Here is a 22,974-nt window from a genome sequence, read left to right as displayed (position 1 = left end):
AATGGAGATTAGTTTTACATGCTCCAGCCCTATTTCTTTCCCAGCATTTTTGATTACCAACTAGGGAGGGGGCTGATCCTGGGGTAGCCTCAGAATATCCTAGCATCCCTGAAAATAGGAAAAGGGTGGGAATTCAGGAGCCTAGACAGGCAAGAGTACAAGATGATGGTCCTTGAGTCCCAGGGGACCAGTATGTTTGGGTTCTTGCCTCCACAACACTGGGAAATGTGAATTGGGCATAGCCAGCCAATCTGGGGACAAGTAAGAATAGTGCTTTAAGGCAGTGGTTCAGAATTACTGGGAATCTTTAAAAAACTATATTCCCTTGGGCAGTTAGAAGAAGGTAAAGAGGGATAAATAAATGGTGATGGAAGTTCATACTACTAGTAAATGACTGTCTAATGGAAATCTGAATCTTTTTTTCTCCCTCAATCTTCCCTTTTTCCTTCCTCCACTATATCATGGATCTTACCTTTGCCAATTTATCTGAGAAAGGTATATATATACCATCCTGTCCATTTCATAGGGCACTGGCTTGTAATTAGCAATGCACACAGCAGACATCTCTGATTACATAGCATCTGGTTTTATGTAACAAAAATTGGGTGTGAGTATAACATTTATCAATCAAATTATATCTTTTTTTTGTTGTTGTTAGAGAGAGAAAAAGAAGCATTGACTTGTTCCACTTATTTATGCATTCATTGGTTGATTCTTGTATGTACCCTGACAGGGGATGGAACCCCAACCTTGGCTCATTGTGATAACACTATAACTGAGCTACCCAGCCAATGCCTCAAATCATATCTTTAGTGCAGTGTATGACAGCTTCTTACTTGAAGGAATCTCACAATATATTAATTTCCTGTTGCCTCTGTAGAAACTAGCATAAATTTAGTGGCTTAAAGGCTACACATATATTTTCATACTGTTATGGAGATCATGAGTTTTACTGGGCTAAAATAAAGAGTAGGCAGGGCCACACCACTTCTGTCTTCTGGAGGCTCTAGGGGAGAATGGGTTTTCTTTCCTTTTCTAGATTCTAGAGGCTACCCCACTCCTTGGCTCATGGCCCCTTCCTCCATCTTCAAGGCCAGCAAGATCGGACTGAGTCCTTCTCACATCACATCACTCTGACTTTCTATTCTGCCTCCCTCTTTAACTTTTAAGGACCTTTGTGATTACATTGGGCCCATCTGGGTCACTCAAGTTAATATCCCTCTTTTAAGGAAGCTGATTATTAATCTTACTTCCATCAGCAACATTAATTATTCTCTGCCATATAACATAACATATTCACAGGATCTGAGGATTAGGGCATGGGCATATTTGGATGGCTATTATTTTGCCTACTGCACATGATAAATCTTTTTACAATGTAGAAATATTTTAATGTAAAGTGCATAAACCTCCTCTGGTTTTTCATATACATTTTATCTGTTGCTTAAAGTAGGACATATCTGAACTATTTGCCACCTGTTGGTCTCATCATCTACCCAACCATTCATTGTTTCCCACTCAGCAAAGTGCAACCTTCTCCTAGCCCCTTCCATTCACCAAGAAGACCTTCCATTTATCTCCTAATGTAGTCCTTCACCTATCCACACACCCATGATGTGTACACTCTGTGTGCATTCATAGCGCCATTCTTCAGTGTAATTAGTCTACATGCAGGAGGTGATAAATGTTAGGTATAATAAAATGTGTACTTTGTGTGTGCAAGACAGGAATGTGTGTGGGGATATGCATGCACACTCTTAACGATTCTACATATTTCACATTCACTCTTTCTTTTTCATTACCTCTGCTGTCTTTCTAGCTCAGGCCCTGTGTTCACTTCGATCTTGCACTAGCATCACAATCCACTTCTTGCCTCCCTGGTTTCACATTAGCCTTACTTCAATCCATCAGGCAAACTAGTACAAATCAGCTTTCATTCTATCACTTCTCTGATCCAGGCCTACAGTGGATTTCCACTATTCTATCACATTGAATCTAAATTTCCCAGACTGGCTTTCAAAGCTTATACCAGTTAATTTTGCCCATCTCTTTTCTCTTTAGTCTCCTCTCCAGCCAAATAACTATGCTTATTGACCTGCACATATGTCTTACTTATTTCAGTGCTTGCTCTCTGCCTGTGAATATATCCCACTTTTCTCTGCTAATCCATGCCTATCACTTCAAGATCCAGCTTAAAACACTCTCTTGTGGAAAGTCAGTTCTGTTAACCACTTCCTGTTCTTTTGTTCCATGCTATTCTTGTCTACAAAATTACGTGATTTTAACTTTTATTTAGTGATATTTTGCTTTTAAAAAAATACCAGGTCTCACTTGTTGAGGACTTATAATGTGTCAGGCAGTGTTCTAAGACATTTTACATACATTTTCTCATTTAATCTTGAATGACAGTCTTTTGAGTTAGTCACTCCATTTTGCAGTTGAGGAAATCAGTGCTCAGAGAGTTCAAGATACTTTTTCAAGTCTACACAGCTGGGAAGTGGTGCACCTGGGATCTGAACCTGGTCTGTCTGATTCCAAAGCTCTATTAAAGTAGGGTATGTGTCTTTGTGAATTTAGGTCTCCCCTACAAAATGTAGCCTGTCCAAAGCAGCCTTCATGCACACAATTGTGGCTGGATGGCTCCAATAAATTAGACTAGTGCTTTACACCCAGGCAATACCTCACCGACCCTGCTTGGCCTGATTCCTCCAGAGCTCTGGATTCAGAGGTGAATGTTTCTCAAACCTGGCTATATTACAGAATCACCCAGGGAACTGAAAAATAAATAAATCCTGATGCTCAGGCTCTACCTCAATCAATTAAATCACAATCTCTGGTAGTACTACTCAGGCATCAGTATTTTTATAAAGCTCTCAAGAAAATTACATTGTGCAGCCAATATTGAGAATCACGTGTAAAGCAAAGAAGATTCAGTTGGAAAGCTGTTTCTCTGTTTTAAACCCTTTTTATTTCTCAGGAAGTCACATCTCCCTTGCATTGTCTTGTCTCTCCTTCCCCTTCCCTATCTGCTCTCTTGGCTTTTTACTCAACAACATCTGAGGGGAACAGCAACCATTGCTTGAGGAAGTGACCGCAAGCCAATTAAATATTAGCTTCAGGCCAAAACCGGTTTGGCTCAGTGGTAGAGCGTCGGTCTACGGACTGAAAGGTCCCAGGTTCGATTCCGGTCAGGGGCATGTACAGGTGGGGGGTGTTCAGGAGGCAGCTGGTCGATGTTTCTCTCTCATCGATGTTTCTAGCTCTCTATCTCTCTCCCTTCCTCTCTGTAAAAAAAAAAAAAAATCAATAAAATATATTTTAAAAATAAATAAATATTAGCTTCAGGCAGATTCCTAAATCAATGATGTTCTTGTGAATTGCAGGTGAAAAACATTAACATATTAAAGCTTTCTGGGTTTCACAAAGACAAAAAAAATTTGTTGTTTTTGAAACAGCGAACATTCCACCTCTTAATCTGCTAACAAAATCTCCTGGGAAATCCTTAAAGAAAGAAAAGTTGCCTCTTTCTTAATAGCTTTCACCATCTGACAGGTAGGGAGAGCCATGGAAGATGTAACTGACCAAGGCTGCCTGATTTTGCACAGGCAACAGCTGCTTGGAGGTCTGAATGAACTCATCTAGGGGAAAAGTTCTAAGGTTCTGGAAGAGGTGAACTCAGGGAGGTGAAAGAAGGACCAGGTTTTACCTGCTCAGTCTCCCCAGGGCTCCTTAGTTCTGTCTACATACTCAGACATCCCCTCCTCCATGATTCCAAGTGTGTGTGTGCCCATGGTAGGGCTCTCTACCTGGGGTACACATATCCTTTCAGCCTTTGGGACAACTAAACAGAGCCCAGGATGGCCAGAGTCTCTGGGCTCCATTTACCCTAATATTCCACATGAATGTAATTTTCCTATGTGTGCTATGACACAAGAGTGGGAAATGATGGCCTGGGGGTAACTCCAAAATTTCCAGTTCCCCTGCCCTCTGCAAAAGACCTCTTATGTGTTTATTGGACACTCCCTAGCTTTCTCTAGCACTGGCTAACCTTAATGGTCACAATAGCATGTTCCAGTGGTTCTCTTTATGGAATACACCGGCACCTTTCCCCAGGCACATTGTCCTTGCCTCTATCTTGCCTCTATCTTTCTCCTAAGTTCCAAGGCCCCCCCCCTTTTTTTTGCCTCTATACCTTGTTTCCTGAGCCCATTTCTTCTACAGCTCACTTCTACCTCTGTGACTTTCTTTTTTACTTTCTATATAAGCTTTCTCTTATAAGAAAAAAATAGTATGTCCCACAGGGTTGAGAAGGGCAAAGAAGATAGCCCAAATGGGCTCAGGTTCTGAGCCACTTCTGAATAACTGAACTTTACCTGACAGGCTTAAATTCTCTTTATCAAGGTTACTTCTGCCTGTGTTCCCAAAGCCTGTTATTGGGGAGAAGTAGTCCCCAAAGCCAGACTTACCTTGGCATCCATGATGCTGGTCTCCACTCGGGCCACACCTTGGTTCTCCCGGAACAGCTGGATCTTGCTGATCTTGCTAAACTCGGACAGCACAGTGGTAAGGTTGGTTTTGAGGTCAATAACATGGCTGATACCATGCCGGGGTCCCACCAGGAGAGTGGTGGCTGATTGCTTCTCGTCCTGGTGCCCAAATGTTGTGGTTAACGTTCACAGAAAGAAAGGAAGAGGCAGTGGGGAGAGGAGACAGGAGGAGGAAATAGAAAACACGCATTGGGTCGGTCCTGCTGGGAAGTCTGGAAGCATTTGGGGCTCAGTGCCAGGGTGGGAGGATAACCTTGAGGGGAAAATGGTCTGGGATGCTCCTGTTTTCAGGGCAGGGCTAGATAATCAGTCCAAATGAGCACCTTAGGCTCAGCAATTGGTTGGGCAGCAGCAGGGTGGCTCTAGCAAAATCATGAAGTAGGTGAAGTTTTTTCTGCACTCTCTTCCTATCAAGCCCCACTTTCCATTTGTCACTGCAGGCCACTTAAGGCATCCATCTGGTACTCTGCCCGAATAGGTAGGTAGCATCCTGTGTTTGGTCTTTAACCTATCCTACTCCACCCCCACCCCATCCCCAACTCCAACCAATAGCAACTCAAACTTTCACTTCTCATTGGTTGCCAAAACCTGAAAAGACAAAGAAATAACTCTGGTCTAAGGTGTTATGGGTTGATTGGACGCTTAATGGTGTGTGTGTGTGTGTGTGTGTGTGTGTGTGTGTGTGTGCCTAAGAAGATATTTGATCTTTAAAAGGCACTATAGCAGTCTTAATCCAAAAGAATGGCCTATAGGAATTTTAGCAGTGGCAGGGGTGTGGGGGTTAAGGTGGAGGGAAGGGGCAGTGGGCTTTCAGTGATTCTCAAATCCCAGTATGTAAATGGCTACTTCTGTGCCTGATGGACTGAATTCACGTAAATGTTCCTGATAGGCTCTTTGGCGCCATCAAGCCTAAGCCCTCTGCAGGTCCATTCCCTGGTATCAGCATCACCCCAATTAACCCTTTCCTTCTGCTGTAGATACTTTGATAAGCAGCTTTCCATTGGTGTGCCCCATAAGCATGACAGTGTGTTACCCAGAGTAGGACAAGCACATGGAGACAGCAAGATGGTTTTAATTTCCTTTACATAGCTTACTAGGGTAAACTAGCCTGGGGCACATTCTTCGGTGTCCATCAGTCTCTCCCCCTGCAGAGAAGGGTGTTGCTGTAATGGAGGCCTTGGGTAGGCAGGGGAAAGCATATTAATTCAGGAAGCCTTGAGTGGGGAACTTCAGGTATATAAGGAAGAGTAATGAAACAGAGCATGGGTCAACAAACTCTGGCTCATGGGGCAAATCTGGCCCACCATCAATTTTTCTATGGCCCATGAACTAAAAAAGGTTTTTACATTTTTAAATGGTTGGAAAAATTGAAAAGAACCACATTTTAAGACATGTGAAAATTATATACAATTCAAATTTCAGTGTCCATAAATAAAAATACTGGAACACAGGTATACTCATTTGTTTATACATTGTCTATGGCTGCTTTCATGCTATAATGGCAGAGCTGAGTATCTGTGACATGTGCATAGCCTGACTGCAAAGCCTGAAATATTTACTATGGAAATAGTTTGCCAACTTCTGAAATTGAGGAAAGGGGACACAAAAGAGTCAATGAGGGATACTGAAAACAAATATTGCCTCTTACTTTACCATTTTATTGGGGGAGGAATCAGAGCACCATGGAAGAGGAGAGGGAGAAGGAGGAAGAGGAAGGAAAATAGCTTAGCTAATAAAGAGGGAATATGCTAATTGACCCTCATGCTGTCACACAGATGGTGGTGTTCGCAGCCAATAAGGAGGGAATATGCTAACTGCCTGCCCCGCCCTCAAAGATGGCGGCACCCACTCCCCTCAGCCCCATTGGGGCAGCAGGTGCACAGCAGCCCCTGGATGCCTCGGGGGTTTAGGGGACTGGGGGCTGGCCTGGCTCTGTGTGCCTGCCTCTGGAGTCCCTCAGTCCCCTCAGTACCTCAGCTGCTCAGGGCTGGCCCAAGGCACAGGCAAGCCTCAGATGGTGACTGCCCAGCTGCCCAGGGCTGCCTGAGGCTTGTGCTGCCAGCAGTGGTAGCAGCAGAGGTATGATGGGGCATTGCCTTCTCCTGATCACCAGGTCACCTCCTGCCTCTGAGGACTCCTGGACTGTGAGAGAGGGCAGGCTGGGCTGAAGAATGCTCCCCCTCCAATGCATGAATTTTCATGCACTAGGCCTCTAGTTTAGAAATGTTTTCTGAGACAGAATGACATTCTAAAGCTTTAATGAAGTTTCTACTGCCCTACACCCAAGGACAGTACCCACAGAGGGCTCCCTCCCATCCAGTCCCACTACCCTCACTGACCAGGCCCACAGTGTTGAACAAAACACCAGTGAAGGTTGGAAGTTCATTCAGAATTCGAAGATACTGGAGCTTTGCCTGAATTGTGGAGCCCTGTAGAAACAAAACACCCAGAAACATGAGAAACTTGAGATACACAAAACCAAACCTGTATTCTCAGGAAGGAATGTCAATACCTTAGGACAGGAATGTCAGCAAGACACCCTACGGGAGTGTAAGGAAATCCTCAGAGAAACTGCAGAAAGGTTCCCATTCAGATGGGGTCTTAACTCTAGCATCCCCTCTCCCTTCCTAAACACTCTTTTTCCTCCTGGTCCTCATTCCTTAGGAATCCAGCTTACTCATTTTGTTCTTGAGTTAATTCCAACAGCTTTCCCCAACTGTGAGGCCCCACCTCATCTATACCTCTCTCATAAGATCTCCTATAACCACTAGATACTGGCCATCCCCAACTGGGGGTCCCCTTAATACCTTTGATTCTGAGTACACCTAAGACCCAAGTCTTCTCTTCTTCTGGCATTTCCTCATATAAAGGTCTCTAATAGTGATGGCAGCATCCTCTGGGAATCACACTGGACTCCTCCCTTATCCTCTTACCTGAGAAGGCCACCAGTCACGAAATCATCCTCATTCTACCTCCTGTCTACCCACCCCTCTTCTGTAGCCCCATGGTCATTGCTTTGATGTCCCCCACCTGTGTCAGGGTGGCAGCCAGGTTACCTTCAGTATTGACACTCCATTCCCTCAACCCCTCCACACTGCTTATAGGGATCATCCTAAAACATAAGAGTAATCACATCAGTTGCCTGCCTAAAGCTATCAATGGCTTGCTACTGCCTACAGGGTAAAGTATAACCCCTTTCCATAGCATGCAAGACCCTCCATGAATTGGTTCCTGCCAATCTCTCTAGCCTCCTCTCTTGTCCCCACTTCCACACCCCCCAGGATGTTCTTTAACTCTCTGTACTGGCTTATGCGGAATCATATGCATTTCTTTCTATGTGCCACACCCTCTCATATCCCAAGGGCTTTGTATAGACAGATCTCCCTGCCTTGGAAAGTCTTCCTCCCCCAACTCATTTAGACAAACTATTATCTGTCCATCAAGACTCAGCTTTGGCATCAAATGCACCAATTCCTGGCCTTTTCTACCTTTCTCAGGTTGGGCTGGGGTTTCTTCTGCATATTTCCAGAGTACCCACGCTTGTTGCACTGTGCTGTGTCTGACTGTGGTATTTCTTCACTAGCCTGTGCCTGACTTGAGGGTGGAAATCAGACCCTTTTCAACTTTGTATCTCCAGCTCAAGCACTGGTGAGCCTCAAAAATGTTTGCTGAGGAGACGGCTGAGAGCACTGATGTTCTCCACTGGGAAGAAAACAGTCTGATTAAAAATACACAGCAAGGTAGGAATGGCTTAACTCTCTGGGGAAATTTGCATCTTAAAAGAGAAGCTAGTTGTTAATGCAAGGAATCTGGAATGGGTGGAATATATGGGGGTGATTATGTCCTATGTCTACATCTGCATTTCAGTGCCTGTCACCACAACTCCTGCCTCCTAGGCACAAGCAGACTGAGCTTCAGAAGCTTGAGAAGGGCCTACAGAAGAAGAAAAAGAGAAGGGCCCACAAGGCTGAGGGAGCATGGAGTAGGAGTTCCTCAAAGGGCACCCAAAAGAGTTCAGGAATGCTGACCAGTGACCTGAGCCCTCAACATGCTGCCCAGTGATCCATTATCCAGGTTATGCCTTATCTCATCAGGCTTGGCTTTTATCTCCCAAAATTCCCTGTCCCAGGACTGAATGAGTTAGAAATTGAATAAGGGAAAGATAAGTCACTTTCATGGAAACCATATGCTATTTCAGGATCCAGTGCTGTCAACATGGCAGATGCTTAACCAGCACTGACTAAATAGGTGAAATGACCTGAGAATTTTCTCCTCCTGCAAATTGGCCCCTTTGCTCTGAGGACACTGGGCTTTCTCAGTGACTGACCACTGAGCTGTCCCTAGGGGAAGATCAGGCTTGGGGAAAACCCACCTCTGCAATTGTCCCCCATATCCAGCCAAACAATATAGTACCCAAGTTGAAAACAGTGGAGAGGATCCCCAGAAGACCAGACCTGCTGGGAAACCGCACAGGAGCCCCCATGGCCACTAATGCCTGAGAAGGGTGTCCAGTGGCCTACTCTGGGTACCTTGGTGCCACTTGAAGGATATGTTTGGTGAGCCTTCAGTTGCTGAGAAAGGGATTTCCTGAAGTTCTTCTCTTTGATGCTCTGTAGGAGGGAGGGGGGAAGAAAGGGTTCCAGGCCCCACTCCTTCCTAAAATAAAAATAAAAAAAGTAAGAAATTAATGAGATAGCCTGGCCAGTGTGGCTCAGTTGGTTGGGCATTGTCACATGCACCAGGAGGTTGCTAGTTCAATTCCTGGTCAAGGGTACATATCCATGTTGCAGGCTTGATCCCTGGTAGGGGTCATGTAGGAGGCAGCCAATTGATGTTGCCCTCTGACATCGATGACTCTCTCCTTCTCTTTTCCTCTCTCTCTAAAAATCAATAAACTATTCTTTAAAAAGAAATTAATGAGAAAGACAAAATGAGACAGAGAAAGGAAGCAGGTAAGACAAACTGGCTGAATCTGAGAGGCAGAGATGAAGGAATAAAGCCTGGGAAAAAGAGAAAGATGATGGGGGCAGGAGAAAAACATTGGCTATAATTTTCTAGTAGAAGCTATAGCTCAAGGACATCATGATCTAGGTGTGGGGAACTCCAATTCTCACTCATACTGCAGAATTCCATTCCTGAAAATCAAAGCACAGCTCAAACTTTACACCTTTTCCCTACATAGTTTTAGAAGGGTCCCATCCCAAAGGGCCCCAGCACACAACTCACTCCACATTCTTGAGAGAAATCTTCTGACTAGGTCGAGTGGCTGAGACAGTGATATAGATGTGGAGGGCAGCAAGGCCCAAAAGCATCTCTGGCTTGGGGTCCATTCCAAAGCGTTCTCTGATAACATCGTTCCGACTCTGTGAGAGAAAGTATTCAAATCTATTAGTTTGAAGGAGATGTTCCCTCCCCACCCACCCTCCCATCCCAGAAAAATATCCTAGTGTTAAAAAGACTTTCTAGATCAAGGAGAAGAAGAAAATTCTTCCTTTGGGGAAGCGGTAACAGAGGAAGCTTGGCTCTCATAGACATTATTCATTCAGCAGATTTGAACAATTTTATTCTCAGTGATGTGTGCACACACTGGTATAAGTGAGCAGAACATCTAGGTTGCTGCAAAAGTTAGACTCCCTTTCTTTTCTCCTGCTCCAAAATACTCCCTGTCTTTTCTCAGGGGCCTATACTCACCCCCCAGCTCAGGTGGGAACAAAGGAAGAGAAAGATTGGGAGAAGCTTTCTACAGGGCTCTGGCCCAGAAGCCCAGGGTGAGAGATGGATTGCAGAGTTGGGGCAGATAGTCTATTGTTTGGGGTCTGAAGGTCAAAAGCACTGATGAATCAGCCTTCCCTATGCTATCCTAAAAGGGCTACCCTAGAGCTACTGCCCAAAGGTATGACAATTCCCAAAGGTGTGACAATTCCCAGCTATCAATGATTCAGCCTTGGTTAGACCAGGTGCCCGTTGTGGTGAGGTGGAACCAGGATGAGCTAAGAAGGGACTAAGGAGCCATGGTATAGCATAGGAGAAAGAGGAAAAGGAATGCTTCATCAATGATCATCTATGTAGAAAATCCAATGGAATCTAAAAACAAACAAACAAACAAAACAACAACAACAACAACTACTAGAACTAATAAGTTAGCAGGGTTACAGGATATAATATTAATATACAAAAAAATGAATTACATTTCTACATTCTTGTGACAATCAGAATTCAAATTAAAATGCAAAACCATTTACTAAAGCATCAAAAATATGAAAAAAACTAGGGATATATCTGTCAAAATATGTGGGGGAAAAAACATGTACATTGAAAACATTGCTGAGAAAAATTAAAGAAGATATAAATAAATGTAAAAATATTCTATATTCATGGGTTTGAAGACTCAATATTAATAAGATGGCAAGTCTCCTCCAAATCTATCTATAGATTCAGCACAATCAAAATCATGGCACGTTTTTGGTAGAAATTGACTTGCAAATTGTAAAATTCACATGGAAATGTGAAGGGCCTAGAATGGTCAAAACAACTTTGAAAAAGAAGAAAGTTGAAGGACAAACACTACCTGATTTTAAAACTTATTATAAAGCTACAGTAACCAAAAGAGTGTGATATTGGCATAAAGATAAGTAGATAGATCAATGAAATAAAAAAGGGGGTTCTGAAATAGCCCCATAGACATAAAGACAATTGATTTTTTACAAAAGTGCAAGGCAATTCAGTGGAGAAAGGATAGTATTTTCAACAAAGAGAGCTGAAACACTTAAATATCCATAAGCAAAAACCTCCAACTTTGATTGGTACCTTGTATCACATACAAAAGTTAACTCAAAATGAATCATAGACCTAAATGTAAAATCTAAAATGATAAAACATCTAGAAAAAAATAGGAGAAAATCTTTGTGACCTTGGGGTAGGCCAAAATTTTTTTACACAGGACACCACAAGCACAATTCATAAAGAATAAATTGATAAATTGGACTTCATCAAAATTCAAACTTGTGCTCTGTGAAAGACATTGTTTAGAGACTGAAAAGACAAGCTATAGACAGGGAGAAAATAACTGCAAATAACATATCCAACAAAGGACTTTTATTCAGAATACATAAATAACTCTCAAAATTTGATAACAAGAAAACAAACAATTCCAATAAAAAAGTAGGAAAAAGATTTGAACAGATACTTCCCTAAAAGATGCAGATGGCAAACAGGCACATGAAAATATGTTTAAAATCATTAGTCTTTATGAAAATGCAAATGAAAACTGCAATGAAATACCACTGCACACTATTAGAATGACTAAAATAAAATAAAAATACTGACAAGACCAAGTGCTGATGAGGATGTGGAGAAACTGGGAGTCTCATATATGGCTCATGGGAATCTGAAATGGTACTTTGGAAAACAGTATTGGAATTTTTTAAAGAAGTTAAAAAATTAACTTATGATTAATATGATCAAATAATTCCATCCCAAGGGAAAAGAAAGTATATGTCGTACAAAGACTTGTACATAGATATATATATAGGATATCTTTTTCAGTCATAGCCAAAACCTTAAAATAACTCAAATATCCATCAGCAGGTGAACTTATAAACAGATTCTCATACATCTAGGCCTGGCCGGGTAGCTCAGTTGATTAGAGCATCATCCCCATACACCAAGGTTGCAGGTTCGATCCCTGGTCAGGGCACATACAAGAATCAACTAATGGGCCCAGCCGGTGTTGCTCAGTGGTTAAATGTCGACCGATGAACCAGGAGGTCATGGTTCAATTTCTGGTCAGGGCATATACCCAGCATGCAGGCTTAATTCCGAGTGTGGGGCATGCAGGAGGCAGCCAATCAATGATTCTCTCATCATTGATGTTTCTATCTCTCTTTCCCTCTCCCTTCCTTTCTGAAATCAATAAAAATATATTTCAAAAAAGAATCAACCAATGAGTACGTAAATAAATGAAACAAGTTGATACTTTTCTCCTTTACTCACTCTCTCTCTAAAAAAAAAAAATCAATAAATAAAAAACAATTTCAAATTTTGGTACATCCATACTATGGAATTCTACTCAACAATAAAAAGGAATGAAGTATTGATACACACAATGATATGGGTGGTTCTCAAAATCACTATGCTGAGTAAAAGAAGCCAGACTAAAATAAGTGTAAATACTGTACAATTTCATTTATATAGAACTCTAGAAAATGCAAACTAATCTATATTGACAGAAAGCAGTTCAGTTGTTGCTTAGAGATGGTGGGGGCGGGGGATTTATAAAAGAGCCTGAGGAAACCTTTGGGGGTAATGGATATATTCAGTATCTTGACTGTGGTGAGAGTTTCATAAGTTTAAACATCTGCCAAAAATTACCAAATTGTACATTTTAAATATATGCAGTTTATTATGTGTCAATTAGACCTCAATAAAATTGTTCAATAAATAAAAATAATTAATATAATCAATAATACTATTGTAATAACTATGTATGGTGCCAGATGAGTACTAGGCTTATCAGGGTGATCATTTCAAAAGGTATATAAATGTCTATTCACTATGTTGTACACCTGAAACTAATATAATATTGTATGTCAACTATAACTAAAAAATAAAATTTAAAAACAATTTAAAAAAATATTTTTTAAAAGGAAGAATATAGCTGAAGTCCCTATCATCACAAAGGGGAGAGAGAGGGTGGACATGTTTTGTCACCAAATTCCAAAATATTTAAACAAAAATGATTGCCCAGAAGTTTGAAGAAATGAGAACAAAACTTATAAAACTCTCAGAGGAACCACAACTTATTATCCCCTAAAGTGCTAGTGAAGGAACCCAAGGCTGTTTGAAAAATGTTTCTAACATTTTAGGTTGTCAGAGGGGCAGCAAGGACAACCACAGTGTCATATAGCACATCTCCAATAGAGATGTGTTTTGAGGGATCCGTTCCCCTCCCCCCCCATCAAGCATTCCATATGTCCTATAGGTACCTAAAACTCAACATATCCCAAAAGGACCTCATCTTTTCCATTTCACTACCTATATTCTCTAACTTGGGTAATGATATTACCTCACTGAGTCAAAGCCCATTAATTCTACCCTTTTAATATCTCTTGCATCCCACCCACCCCCTCCATCACTGCCCTGTTTCCAGCCCCCATCATTTCTCCTCTGGACCACTGTGATAAGTCCCTAGCTGGTGTACATCCTCATCTGACCATACTATTCTCCTTTCAATACTTCTGTGCCCCCACCTTATAAAATATTTCTTTATATGCACATTAGAATCACATGAGGAATTTAGAAAACATAAATGTTTACACCCATTCTCATAGATTTTGATGTATTTGGTCTTGGGTGGGGCAGAACATCCCCCTCCCCATCCCCCCCCAAAAAAACAACATTTCCCAGTTAATTCTAATGTGCAACTAGAGTTAAGACCCACTGCTCTGAAGCAGTGGTTCTTAAACTCCATTGAGCATCAGAATCCCCCACAAGTCTTGTTAAAAAAGGTTGCTGGGCCAGGCTGGTGTTGCTCAGTGGTTGAGCATTGACCTATTAATCAGGCTATAACCATTTGATTCCCTGTCAGGGCACATGCCCAGGTTGTGGGCTCAATCCCAAATGGGGACTATGTAAGAGGCAGCTGATCAATGATTCTCTCTCAGCATTGATGTTTCTATCTCTCTTTCCCTCTCCCTTCCTCTCTAAAATTAATAAAAATATATTTTAAACAACAACAACAACATAGGTTTCTGGGCCCAAATGCCAGATCTTCTGATTCATTAGGAATAGAGTAGGGCTCAAGAATTTGCATTTCTAGCCGGGACCGGTTTGGCTCAATGGATAGAGCGTCGGCTTGGGGACTGAAGGGTCTCGGGTTCGATTCCGGTCAAGGGCATGTACCTTGGTTGCGGGCATATCCCCAGTAGGGGGTGTGCAAGAGGCAGCTGATTGATGACTCTCTCATCGATGTTTCTAACTCTCTATCTCTCTCCCTTCCTCTCTGTATAAAATCAATAAAATATATTTAAAAAAAAAAGAATTTGCATTTCTAACAAGTTCCTGGTTAATGCTGCTGTTGCTGTTCCAGGGACCACACTTTGAGAACCATTGCCCTAAATAATTTTAAAGCCTGTGCTTGCCATGACCTATCAAACCCTTCACTATCTGCTTCCTGTCTCTCCCATTTCATTTCTTATCACTCCTGACCTCACATTCTGTATCCTAGCCATAATAAATTATTCTCAGCTTTCACATCATGCTGTGCTGTTTCATGCTACCAAGCCTCGGCAGATGCAAGTCTGTTTGCATAGAATGTGCCCCCTCCACTCAATTTCTGTACACAGCAAAGATCCATTAATCCTTCAAGGCTAAGAGGATGCATACATCACTTCCTTTGTGAAGCCTTCACTATCCCCTTCCCATGGAGAGTTGGCAAATTGCTTCCTGGACGTTGCTACCGATAATACTGTCTTACTAGTATATTTATTTGTGCACATATCTGTGAGGTCTAGAGAGTCAGACATTTTTTTTTGTTCATCTGGATTAGCAGCATTGAGCACAGGGCCTGGACCAGAGTAAGTGCTTAGCCAATGTCTCTAGATGAACTGAATTGGGAATCATCTTACTGGAGCTAGGTACTAGGGGTTGGGAACCCTGTTACCCAAATAGGCTGGTTAAACCTTGGGATTCTTTGATCGTGCCAGAGTTATTGGTGTTGCTTACTCCTGAAAATTGATGAGACCTGTCTCAACAGACAGGAATTTGAACCACAGTCAGCTCAGGTTACCAGCTAATCAACTTGGCCATGGCCTATGATGGTAGCAGAAAAGGAAATGGCCTTCAGAGCTACCTGGAGGTTGGAAAAACTTATATAGCAACTTCATTGTGATGGCAGAATATCTTGCCTGCTTTTTTGTCCATTTTTCTGTCTGTCTGTCTGTCTGTCTGTCTGTCAGTGTATCCCCAATCAGACTCTACCTGGATGTACAGGTACTCAAAAGCAGCAGGATCCCGATGCAGTAGCTCCACAGGGTCTTTGGGAAAGAAGCTTATTCGGAAGAGGCATTTCATTCCATGATAGTGTGTCCGCTGTACCACCTGAATCCAAGGGATGAGAAGGGGGGGGGGGCAAAGAGATCTGGGGATCAATAGTTATGTCGGTTGGAGCCAGCTTTGTGGTTCCTCAAGGTGGGGCTTGACAGCAAGGGTGCTGTCTCCCAGCTGACCAATTCCAATTACCCTTAGGGAAAAGTGATGAGGAGCCAGATCTTCTCTGCCCTTCTGACCCAAGTAACTAGAATTTTTTAATTACTTAACCAGAACGTGACTTTCACCAATAATTGGGTCTAGGGCCCCCGATACTGGGTAGGAAGAGAGGGCTCCTAGGAATTTCTCTTTTTTCTTGCTATGGGGCTAATGCAGAATGGCCTGGCTCCAAACAGAGTAAGTTGCTTATTAGAAGCTATGTCAAAGATTTAAAATCCCATTTGGAGGTATAGATGAAACAAGTGGGAAATATATATCAGTAATTGCTGAAACTGGCATTGGGTAATGAGGGGTCCCTCTACAATCCCTTTTAATATTGTATATTTGAGAGGTTTTGTTTTTTCAATAAAAAGGTTAAAATTCCATTTGAAACAAGAAATCAATTGGATTCAAAAGACCTCTGGAGGGGTGGGGAGGCGTTGAGGCTCCCTCCAAGCAGGACACTCATAACCTTCCCTTCATAGATGGGAAGCTGTGAATCCCTGGATTGCATTTGGCTGAGAACTAAACTTGAAGAATTTTCCTTTACAAAATCTTTCCATTTTTTGTGTCTGATTTTGGCTTTTGTTTGATTTCCATTTAGCCATTTCTTCCCAATTGTTTCTCTTCAACTCCTTCCCTCCCTCTCTGGGAATATTGGTTAGCCCTGGTTACTTCCTTGTCTCTTCCTGGTGCTTTACTGTTGGTGAAATACTATGCAGCCATCCTGGATTTCCCCAGACTTTTACATATAGTAAAGGCTAAAATGATAAGATGCTTTCTCCTACTTTGCTTTGGAAGTTGACATGGGTGACATATTGTCCATTCTTGGCCTCATTCAGCTCATTCCCATCCCACACTTGTCCTGGCCTCACTGGCCATACTAGACTCCATTGGCTGATCCCTTCATTACAGTCTTCATGTGAAGGCCAAGTTTCCTCTTGGAGGCATAAAAGTCTAGCAGGCACTGCTTCCAAGAGACAGGACAGTTGATAATGTTCTTCAACTCAGCATTCCAGGAGCCATGCAACAAATTACCACCCCACACTTTTTCCATAAAGACCAGAACTAACAATCTTCATGACCTTTTTAGGTTACAAGGGACATTGCTAAAAGTCTTCTGGAGGTAGGTAATATAGACTTTGATCGAGAACTGTGACTTCTGGGAAATGGCTGAACATAGCATTATAAATTTTCCAAAATAAGAGCACCCGGGGTCCTCTTCTCTAGTAGAGGCCACATGCAAAGCTATCAAGCCAGGATAAAAGAATTACTTACATAAGCCAGGGGCTGCTTGTCCTGGAGAAGCAGGAACTTGTGGTTCTGTTCTGGTCCAGCATACTCAAGGACAAGAGCAAAGTGCTCAATGTACCTGAGCGAAAGACGGTCCTGTAATGTCACCATCACATCCTACGGAAAAGAAAAGAGCCTTAAGAGGGAGATCCTTTCCAATTCTAATCTACTCTAGCACCAAACATGGGTAAGGGGGACAGAATACTAAGAAAGTAAGTCATGGGGAGAAGGGTGAGACTGGGGAAGTGGGCCAAACAGAGACACCAGCCTTTACAGTGGTCTAGGCAATGTGCTTCAGATGAGGAGAGTGATGCATAAGTGCTATTTAGAGGCCTTGTCCCTGGGAAACAGCAATGGTGCAGGGGGTAGGGAATATTTCTGAATTTGGCCTGGCCAGGCATATAGCAAAAGAAGGTCATGGCTGGCCATACTTTCTTCCCTCTCTTATTCTTTTCAACAAATTATTTCCTGAGTGTTTACTAAGTGCCAGGCACTCTAGTAGTTCTTCCCTCACCTTTATCATCATCATCTTCTTTTTTTTTTGTTAATCCTCACCTGAGGATATTTTTTTCCATTGATTTTTAGAGAGAGTGGAAGGGAGAAAGGGAGGTGGGGAAAGAGAGAGAGAAACATTGATGTGAGAGAGATATATCAATTGGTTACCTCCTGCACACACCCCGACTGGGGTAGGGGATTGAACTTGCAACCTAGGTAGGTGCCCTTGACTGGAATCAAATCCACAACCCTTCATTAAAACCACTGAGCAACACCAGCCAGGACTTCTCTGGCCTTCTCATGTAAGAATGTTCACTCTGGTTTGTCCCTCAACTGTTTATTTAGGAATTTAAAAAAGTAAAACTGATAATTTTATGGTTAAAAAGTCAACTTTCTGGATTTAAAAATCTAAATGAAATGACTTGAGTTACTGGCAAAATATTCATTTTTTTTTATAACAGCTGGATTATAGAGACAATCAACCTAGCAACTTGAAAAATGTGTTCATGCAGAGGAACTACGTCACATGTCTTGTGTACAGTCATAAATATGACTACTTCTGGGCTCCATCTGCTCTGCTGCCCTACTTTTATTATTAGGGTATCTGGAAACATATCTTTGGGGGCTGGCCAAATGTCAGTTTGAGACTTCTGCCATCTATTTGCCTACAATGTGTGTGTTCATGGAATCAGCATCACTCAGCCTCCAAAGGCCGGAAAGAAGCAGGCTTGGGAATGGGAAGCTCCCTTACAGCCAGGGCTTAACCACCGCCCCCCCCCAAAAAAAAAAAAAAAAAAAAAAACCACACACACACAAAAACAAACAAACACCCAGTGAACATGAAAAAGACATTGATCCATTCAAATGTTCAGCTGGAAATGGGTGTGTAGTTGAGAGTACCCTTTTGTATTATCCAAGTAGTCACAGATGCACCAGTGTTTCTGGAGCTCTGGCAGGAACAAATGAGGTTTTCTTTGCAGTTTGGCTGCATTGGAATTGTGGACAGCCAAGTCTTGGTGATTGCCAACTGGTGTTACAAGTGGAATAGCCCCTATGCCAGGCTGTAAATACACTCAGGTACCTCTCTGGGACAAGTGAATAGCCAGTACACTCTCCCTAAAGTTAGGGTAAGATCACAAGCTAGGGGGCACTGTTGTCCTAGAAGGCTGGGGCTACCTGCAAGCCAGAATGGTAATGCAAGGTGGGAGAACACTTGGAGAAGGCTCCAAGGGGAAATGGAGTAAAGGATCCAGTGTAGGGAAAGGTATAGAATCACAGCTCAGTAATTGCTCTTCTTGTGAAAAGAATACCGTGTTTTCCGGCGTATAAGACAATCCCCTAATTTTACAGTTAAAACATAGGTTTAGGCCTATATTTGCAGTATAAGACTACCCCCCACTTCAAAGAAAAGACTTACTTTGGCATCAAGATCTGCAGGTAATTTTTGTGCAATTTTGGTCTTTTGCCCCTGATTTTCGGTTGACTTTTTTTCATTTTAAAAGTCGTCTTATACGCTGGAAAATTAGTCAAAGGGACTGTTGCTGGACTTTTCAACCCATGAAACAACAGCAAGGAGGATTCTGACACAAAGAAATATCCACATCTGGAGGTGGGGCATTTGGATACTCCTGGTGATCTATCAATAGTTCTGGTTCAATGCCCCTCCCACAGACATTCAATAGTCAAGAGATAATCTCAGGGCACTCTAAGGAGTATGTTTCAGTCCTAAGACCCATGAAAAATCCATCCAGGCCTTAGCCTTCAGAAGAAACTCTTAGTTCAATCAACATGGGGTAGGCTCAGGGTAGGCTAGGTGCTACTGGCACTTTGGGCAGAACAATTCTTTATAATTTAGGGACTGTCCCATTCCCTACAGGACACTTAGCATCTCTGACTTTGAGAGACTAAATACCAGTAGCATTCATGGGGATAATCCTCCATTGTTTCAGACATCCCCAAAAGCTGTTTGGGAAAGGACAGTGCCAACCCTGGCTGTGAATCACTGGCAATGCCAGTTCTGAACACCTAATAATTTCTTTTTATTTTTAAAGTATTATTTTTTATTGTTGACAGTAAAAAGAGCCTATAGCACCCAGTATTCCCAGGTGGTCTCCCATCCAAGTATTAACCAGGCCCACCTGATAATTCCTCTTAGGGAAAGTTTCCTAGCCCAGGGGTTTCTTCATTTATAGGTTTGTCTTAGCCTCGGTATGGGTACCTAAGAACATCTTTGAGCCAAGGTGGGTTTTCTGGACAGGCACTATATCCGCCCTTTAGTCTGGGTAGTATTGTTTAAGTGGAAATATTCATTCTGAAAATGGTGTTCTCTTTGAGGATAGAGTGCAGAAGCAGAAACAGATATTTCTGTCCCAGAACAAAGTTGAACTTGGGGTTAATTGTATCATCACCTCTCTTCTTCAGGATTAAGGGAATTGCTACAATTTTTAAACAGTTGGCTGAGCCATTAAGAATCACAGCTCAGTAATTGCTCTTCCTATGAAAAGAATAGTCAAAGGGACTGTTGCTGGACTTTTCAAATCTTGGTTCAGTGCTTAAGATCTGCTTGCTATTTAAAAAGCAAAGCATGTTTAAGCTAATCTCCTGAGAGATTGTGTTTGCTGATTCCTTTGTGTAAACTTACGTAGGTGTTATTGTATAAATATAAAACACATTTTGCTTTATAAGTGGTTTAATGATCTTCACACTCCTTAGCTCCCGAGTCTTGAAAAACCCAGCATAACACCAACACAAATCAGTTCACCAGTAGATGTGTGTGAACATGTGTGCACACACATGCATACATTTACGCAAGCACATGCACATATGTGGCATACACACACATTTACAATCATTAGCACATAATTGGGCATACAAATACTACCCCACTTTCATCTGAGGACTGTGTGTTTTTGCATCCTGGTGGGCTCACAGCAGCAGGAGCTCAAGGGCCACCTTGCTCCAGCAGCAAGCAGCTCTGTGCAGAATTAGAGGAACCCAAGGACCAGTAGCTACGTGTGCTCTGGAGAGGGCAACGCTGACCTAAGGGAGGAGACTCTGTATGTACCTTAACAGTGGTCCGGCCATCAAATGTGAAAGACTTGATCTGTCCATTTTCTAAGAAGACCTTCAGGACATTGGGGATGAGGAGAAGAGCTTCTTTCTTCATCATTTTCTGTGAATAGACAGGGGAAGGACAATAAGAGGGTCTCATTTAAGATGAAAAAAATCAGAAGAGTGTAGAAAAAAAGAGAAAAGAGTGAGTGAAGGAGAAAAGGAGCCAAAAGTATGATAAGACAAAGAGACACAGGAAAGAGCAGATCAATAATAATGTTACATGGACACCAAATCCAAATTCTTTGAGACATTGGGCCATATAAAAAGTTATCCATTTGATGTCACAACACACCCACATTCTACTATTGCTCAAAGCTCCTCCACAGCTTCAGAGCACCACACACTGAAGGGCTGATGGAAAACCTCTTTAGGAGCCCATATCACTCATTTTCTCCTATCTCCTGACACCTCCCTTTCCACCAGGCCCTTCAAATATCGAGTTCACTTTCACATCCATACATTTGCTCTACCATTCCCTTCCCTTGTAACATCCTAGTTCCTTCCTGAACTGGCACCTGCCTACTTCCCAGACTCATGTCTTGTCATACCCACACTGCTCTTTCAGGTCTCCATACCCCTGACAAGTCATCATTCAGGGACTGTCTTACTCCCTACTGGACATTTAGCATCCCTGACCTGAGACACTAAGTGCCAATAGCATGCCAAACCATGGGAATAACACACACACACACACACACACACACACACACACACACACACACAAAACAAAAACAACAACAACAACAACAACAACAAACAAACAAACAAAAAAAACCTCTCAGACATTTCCAAAATTTCTCTGAAAGTGGACATTACTGACCATGATTGAGAAACACTAACAAGGCCCATGTTTGAACACCTGATTATTCCTTAGCAAAAACTGTCCTGGCCTATGTATGTATGTATTTATTTATTTATTTATTTATTTATTTATAGAGTGGTGCATGTTTAAATTCTCAATAAATATTTATAAAATAAAGACTGTTCCCTTTACCTTCCTCAGCAAACTCTTACTCATCCTTTTAAAAAATATATTTTTATTGATTTTAAAGAGAGAGGAAGGAAGAAGGAAGAAGAGAAGAATATCCATCGACCGGTTGCCTCCTGTGGGGGATCGAACCTACAACTCAGACATGTGCCTTGACTGGAAATGGAACCAGCGACTTTTTGGTGCATGAGATAATGCCCAACCAATTGAACCACACTGGCCAGGGCTCTACTTATCCTTTAAAATTCAGCTTATAGATAAATTCTAGAAAGCCTTGTCCAGTATTGCCAGGACCTTGAACCTGAGTTTCCATGTGTACCAAAAGCAACATATACACACCTCTCTCAGTGCTCTTCTCATATTAAAAAAATATAGTTGTCCTTCATAATCAAACACTGAGCTCAGAGCACAATAACCATGTCCTATTCAATCTTTGTAGTTTCATTGACAAGAATCCTTGGCAAATAGTGCTCAATAAATTGCTGCTGAATATACTAGTATGAGCAGTAGGTGTTTATATGTGCTTACTTGAATTATTCATCAGGAGAATCCAACTGTTTCCCAGGGCCAACATCATTACTTTTTTAGGAACTGTTGGAAGATTCCTTAATTCAGTGGGTTTTCATTGGGCCTGTACTATATTCCTTGCACTGTGCTAAGCCCCATGGGGGTTATGGCAAAAACAGAAGGCCCAGGCTTAGTCTTATATAAGTTGAAGTGACTTGGCATTTGCACACATCCATTAGAGAATGATTATAAATCCAAAACAAACTAAGAGGTGTTAAGTTTTCCCAATTGAGGTAAATTGGATTTTTATTTTTATTTTTTAATATATTTTATTGATTTTTTACAGAGAGGGAGAAGGATAGAGAGTTAGAAACATCGGTGAGAGAGAAACATCAACCAGCTGCTTCCTTCACACCCCGTACTGAGGTTATGCCCACAACCAAGGCACATGCCCTTGACTGGAATCAAATCTGGGACCTTTCAGTCCACAGGCTGATGCTCTATCCACTGGGCCAAACCTGCTAGGGCTGAATTTCTATTTTGAAGGAGATGATGGGTATGGACTATTGGAGAAGCCATAAGAGAACAGTCCAAATCTAGGAACTGCCATGAACAAAGTATGAAAACATGAACAAGTAAGTCTTCCTGGATCAGGGTTTGGTTGGCAGTGGTGGAGAGCCAGGAATCAAGCCATAGTGGGAAGTGATGGGCTATAGAGCTGGAGAAGTGTGACTCCTTGATCCTGAGATGCTCTTCTCCTACCAAGCCCAGAGCCCTGTATCCCTA

General features: G+C 42.1%; 1 protein-coding gene across 2 annotated transcripts in view; it reads right to left on the bottom strand.

The window, feature by feature from the left end:
• The window catches only part of FRMPD3 (FERM and PDZ domain containing 3), a 119,494-nt gene that overhangs the window by 46,448 nt on the left and 50,072 nt on the right, over window positions 1-22,974 (bottom strand). For both annotated transcript variants that reach the window (XM_036460760.2, XM_045570470.1), the window contains 7 exons: window positions 20,644-20,751; window positions 17,070-17,201; window positions 15,525-15,644; window positions 9,774-9,910; window positions 9,077-9,203; window positions 6,887-6,976; window positions 4,467-4,646 (listed from right to left, as the gene is read on the bottom strand). In XM_036460760.2, coding sequence (XP_036316653.1) covers window positions 4,467-4,646; window positions 6,887-6,976; window positions 9,077-9,203; window positions 9,774-9,910; window positions 15,525-15,644; window positions 17,070-17,201; window positions 20,644-20,751 — 894 coding nt within the window. The remainder of the gene's footprint in view (window positions 1-4,466; window positions 4,647-6,886; window positions 6,977-9,076; window positions 9,204-9,773; window positions 9,911-15,524; window positions 15,645-17,069; window positions 17,202-20,643; window positions 20,752-22,974) is intronic.

This window comes from Pipistrellus kuhlii, unplaced genomic scaffold (genome assembly GCF_014108245.1).
Source record: "Pipistrellus kuhlii isolate mPipKuh1 unplaced genomic scaffold, mPipKuh1.p scaffold_m20_p_33, whole genome shotgun sequence".
NCBI lineage: Eukaryota > Metazoa > Chordata > Mammalia > Chiroptera > Vespertilionidae > Pipistrellus > Pipistrellus kuhlii.
Note: the sequence above shows the minus strand (reverse complement) of the source record. Positions and strands in the feature narration are given on the sequence as shown.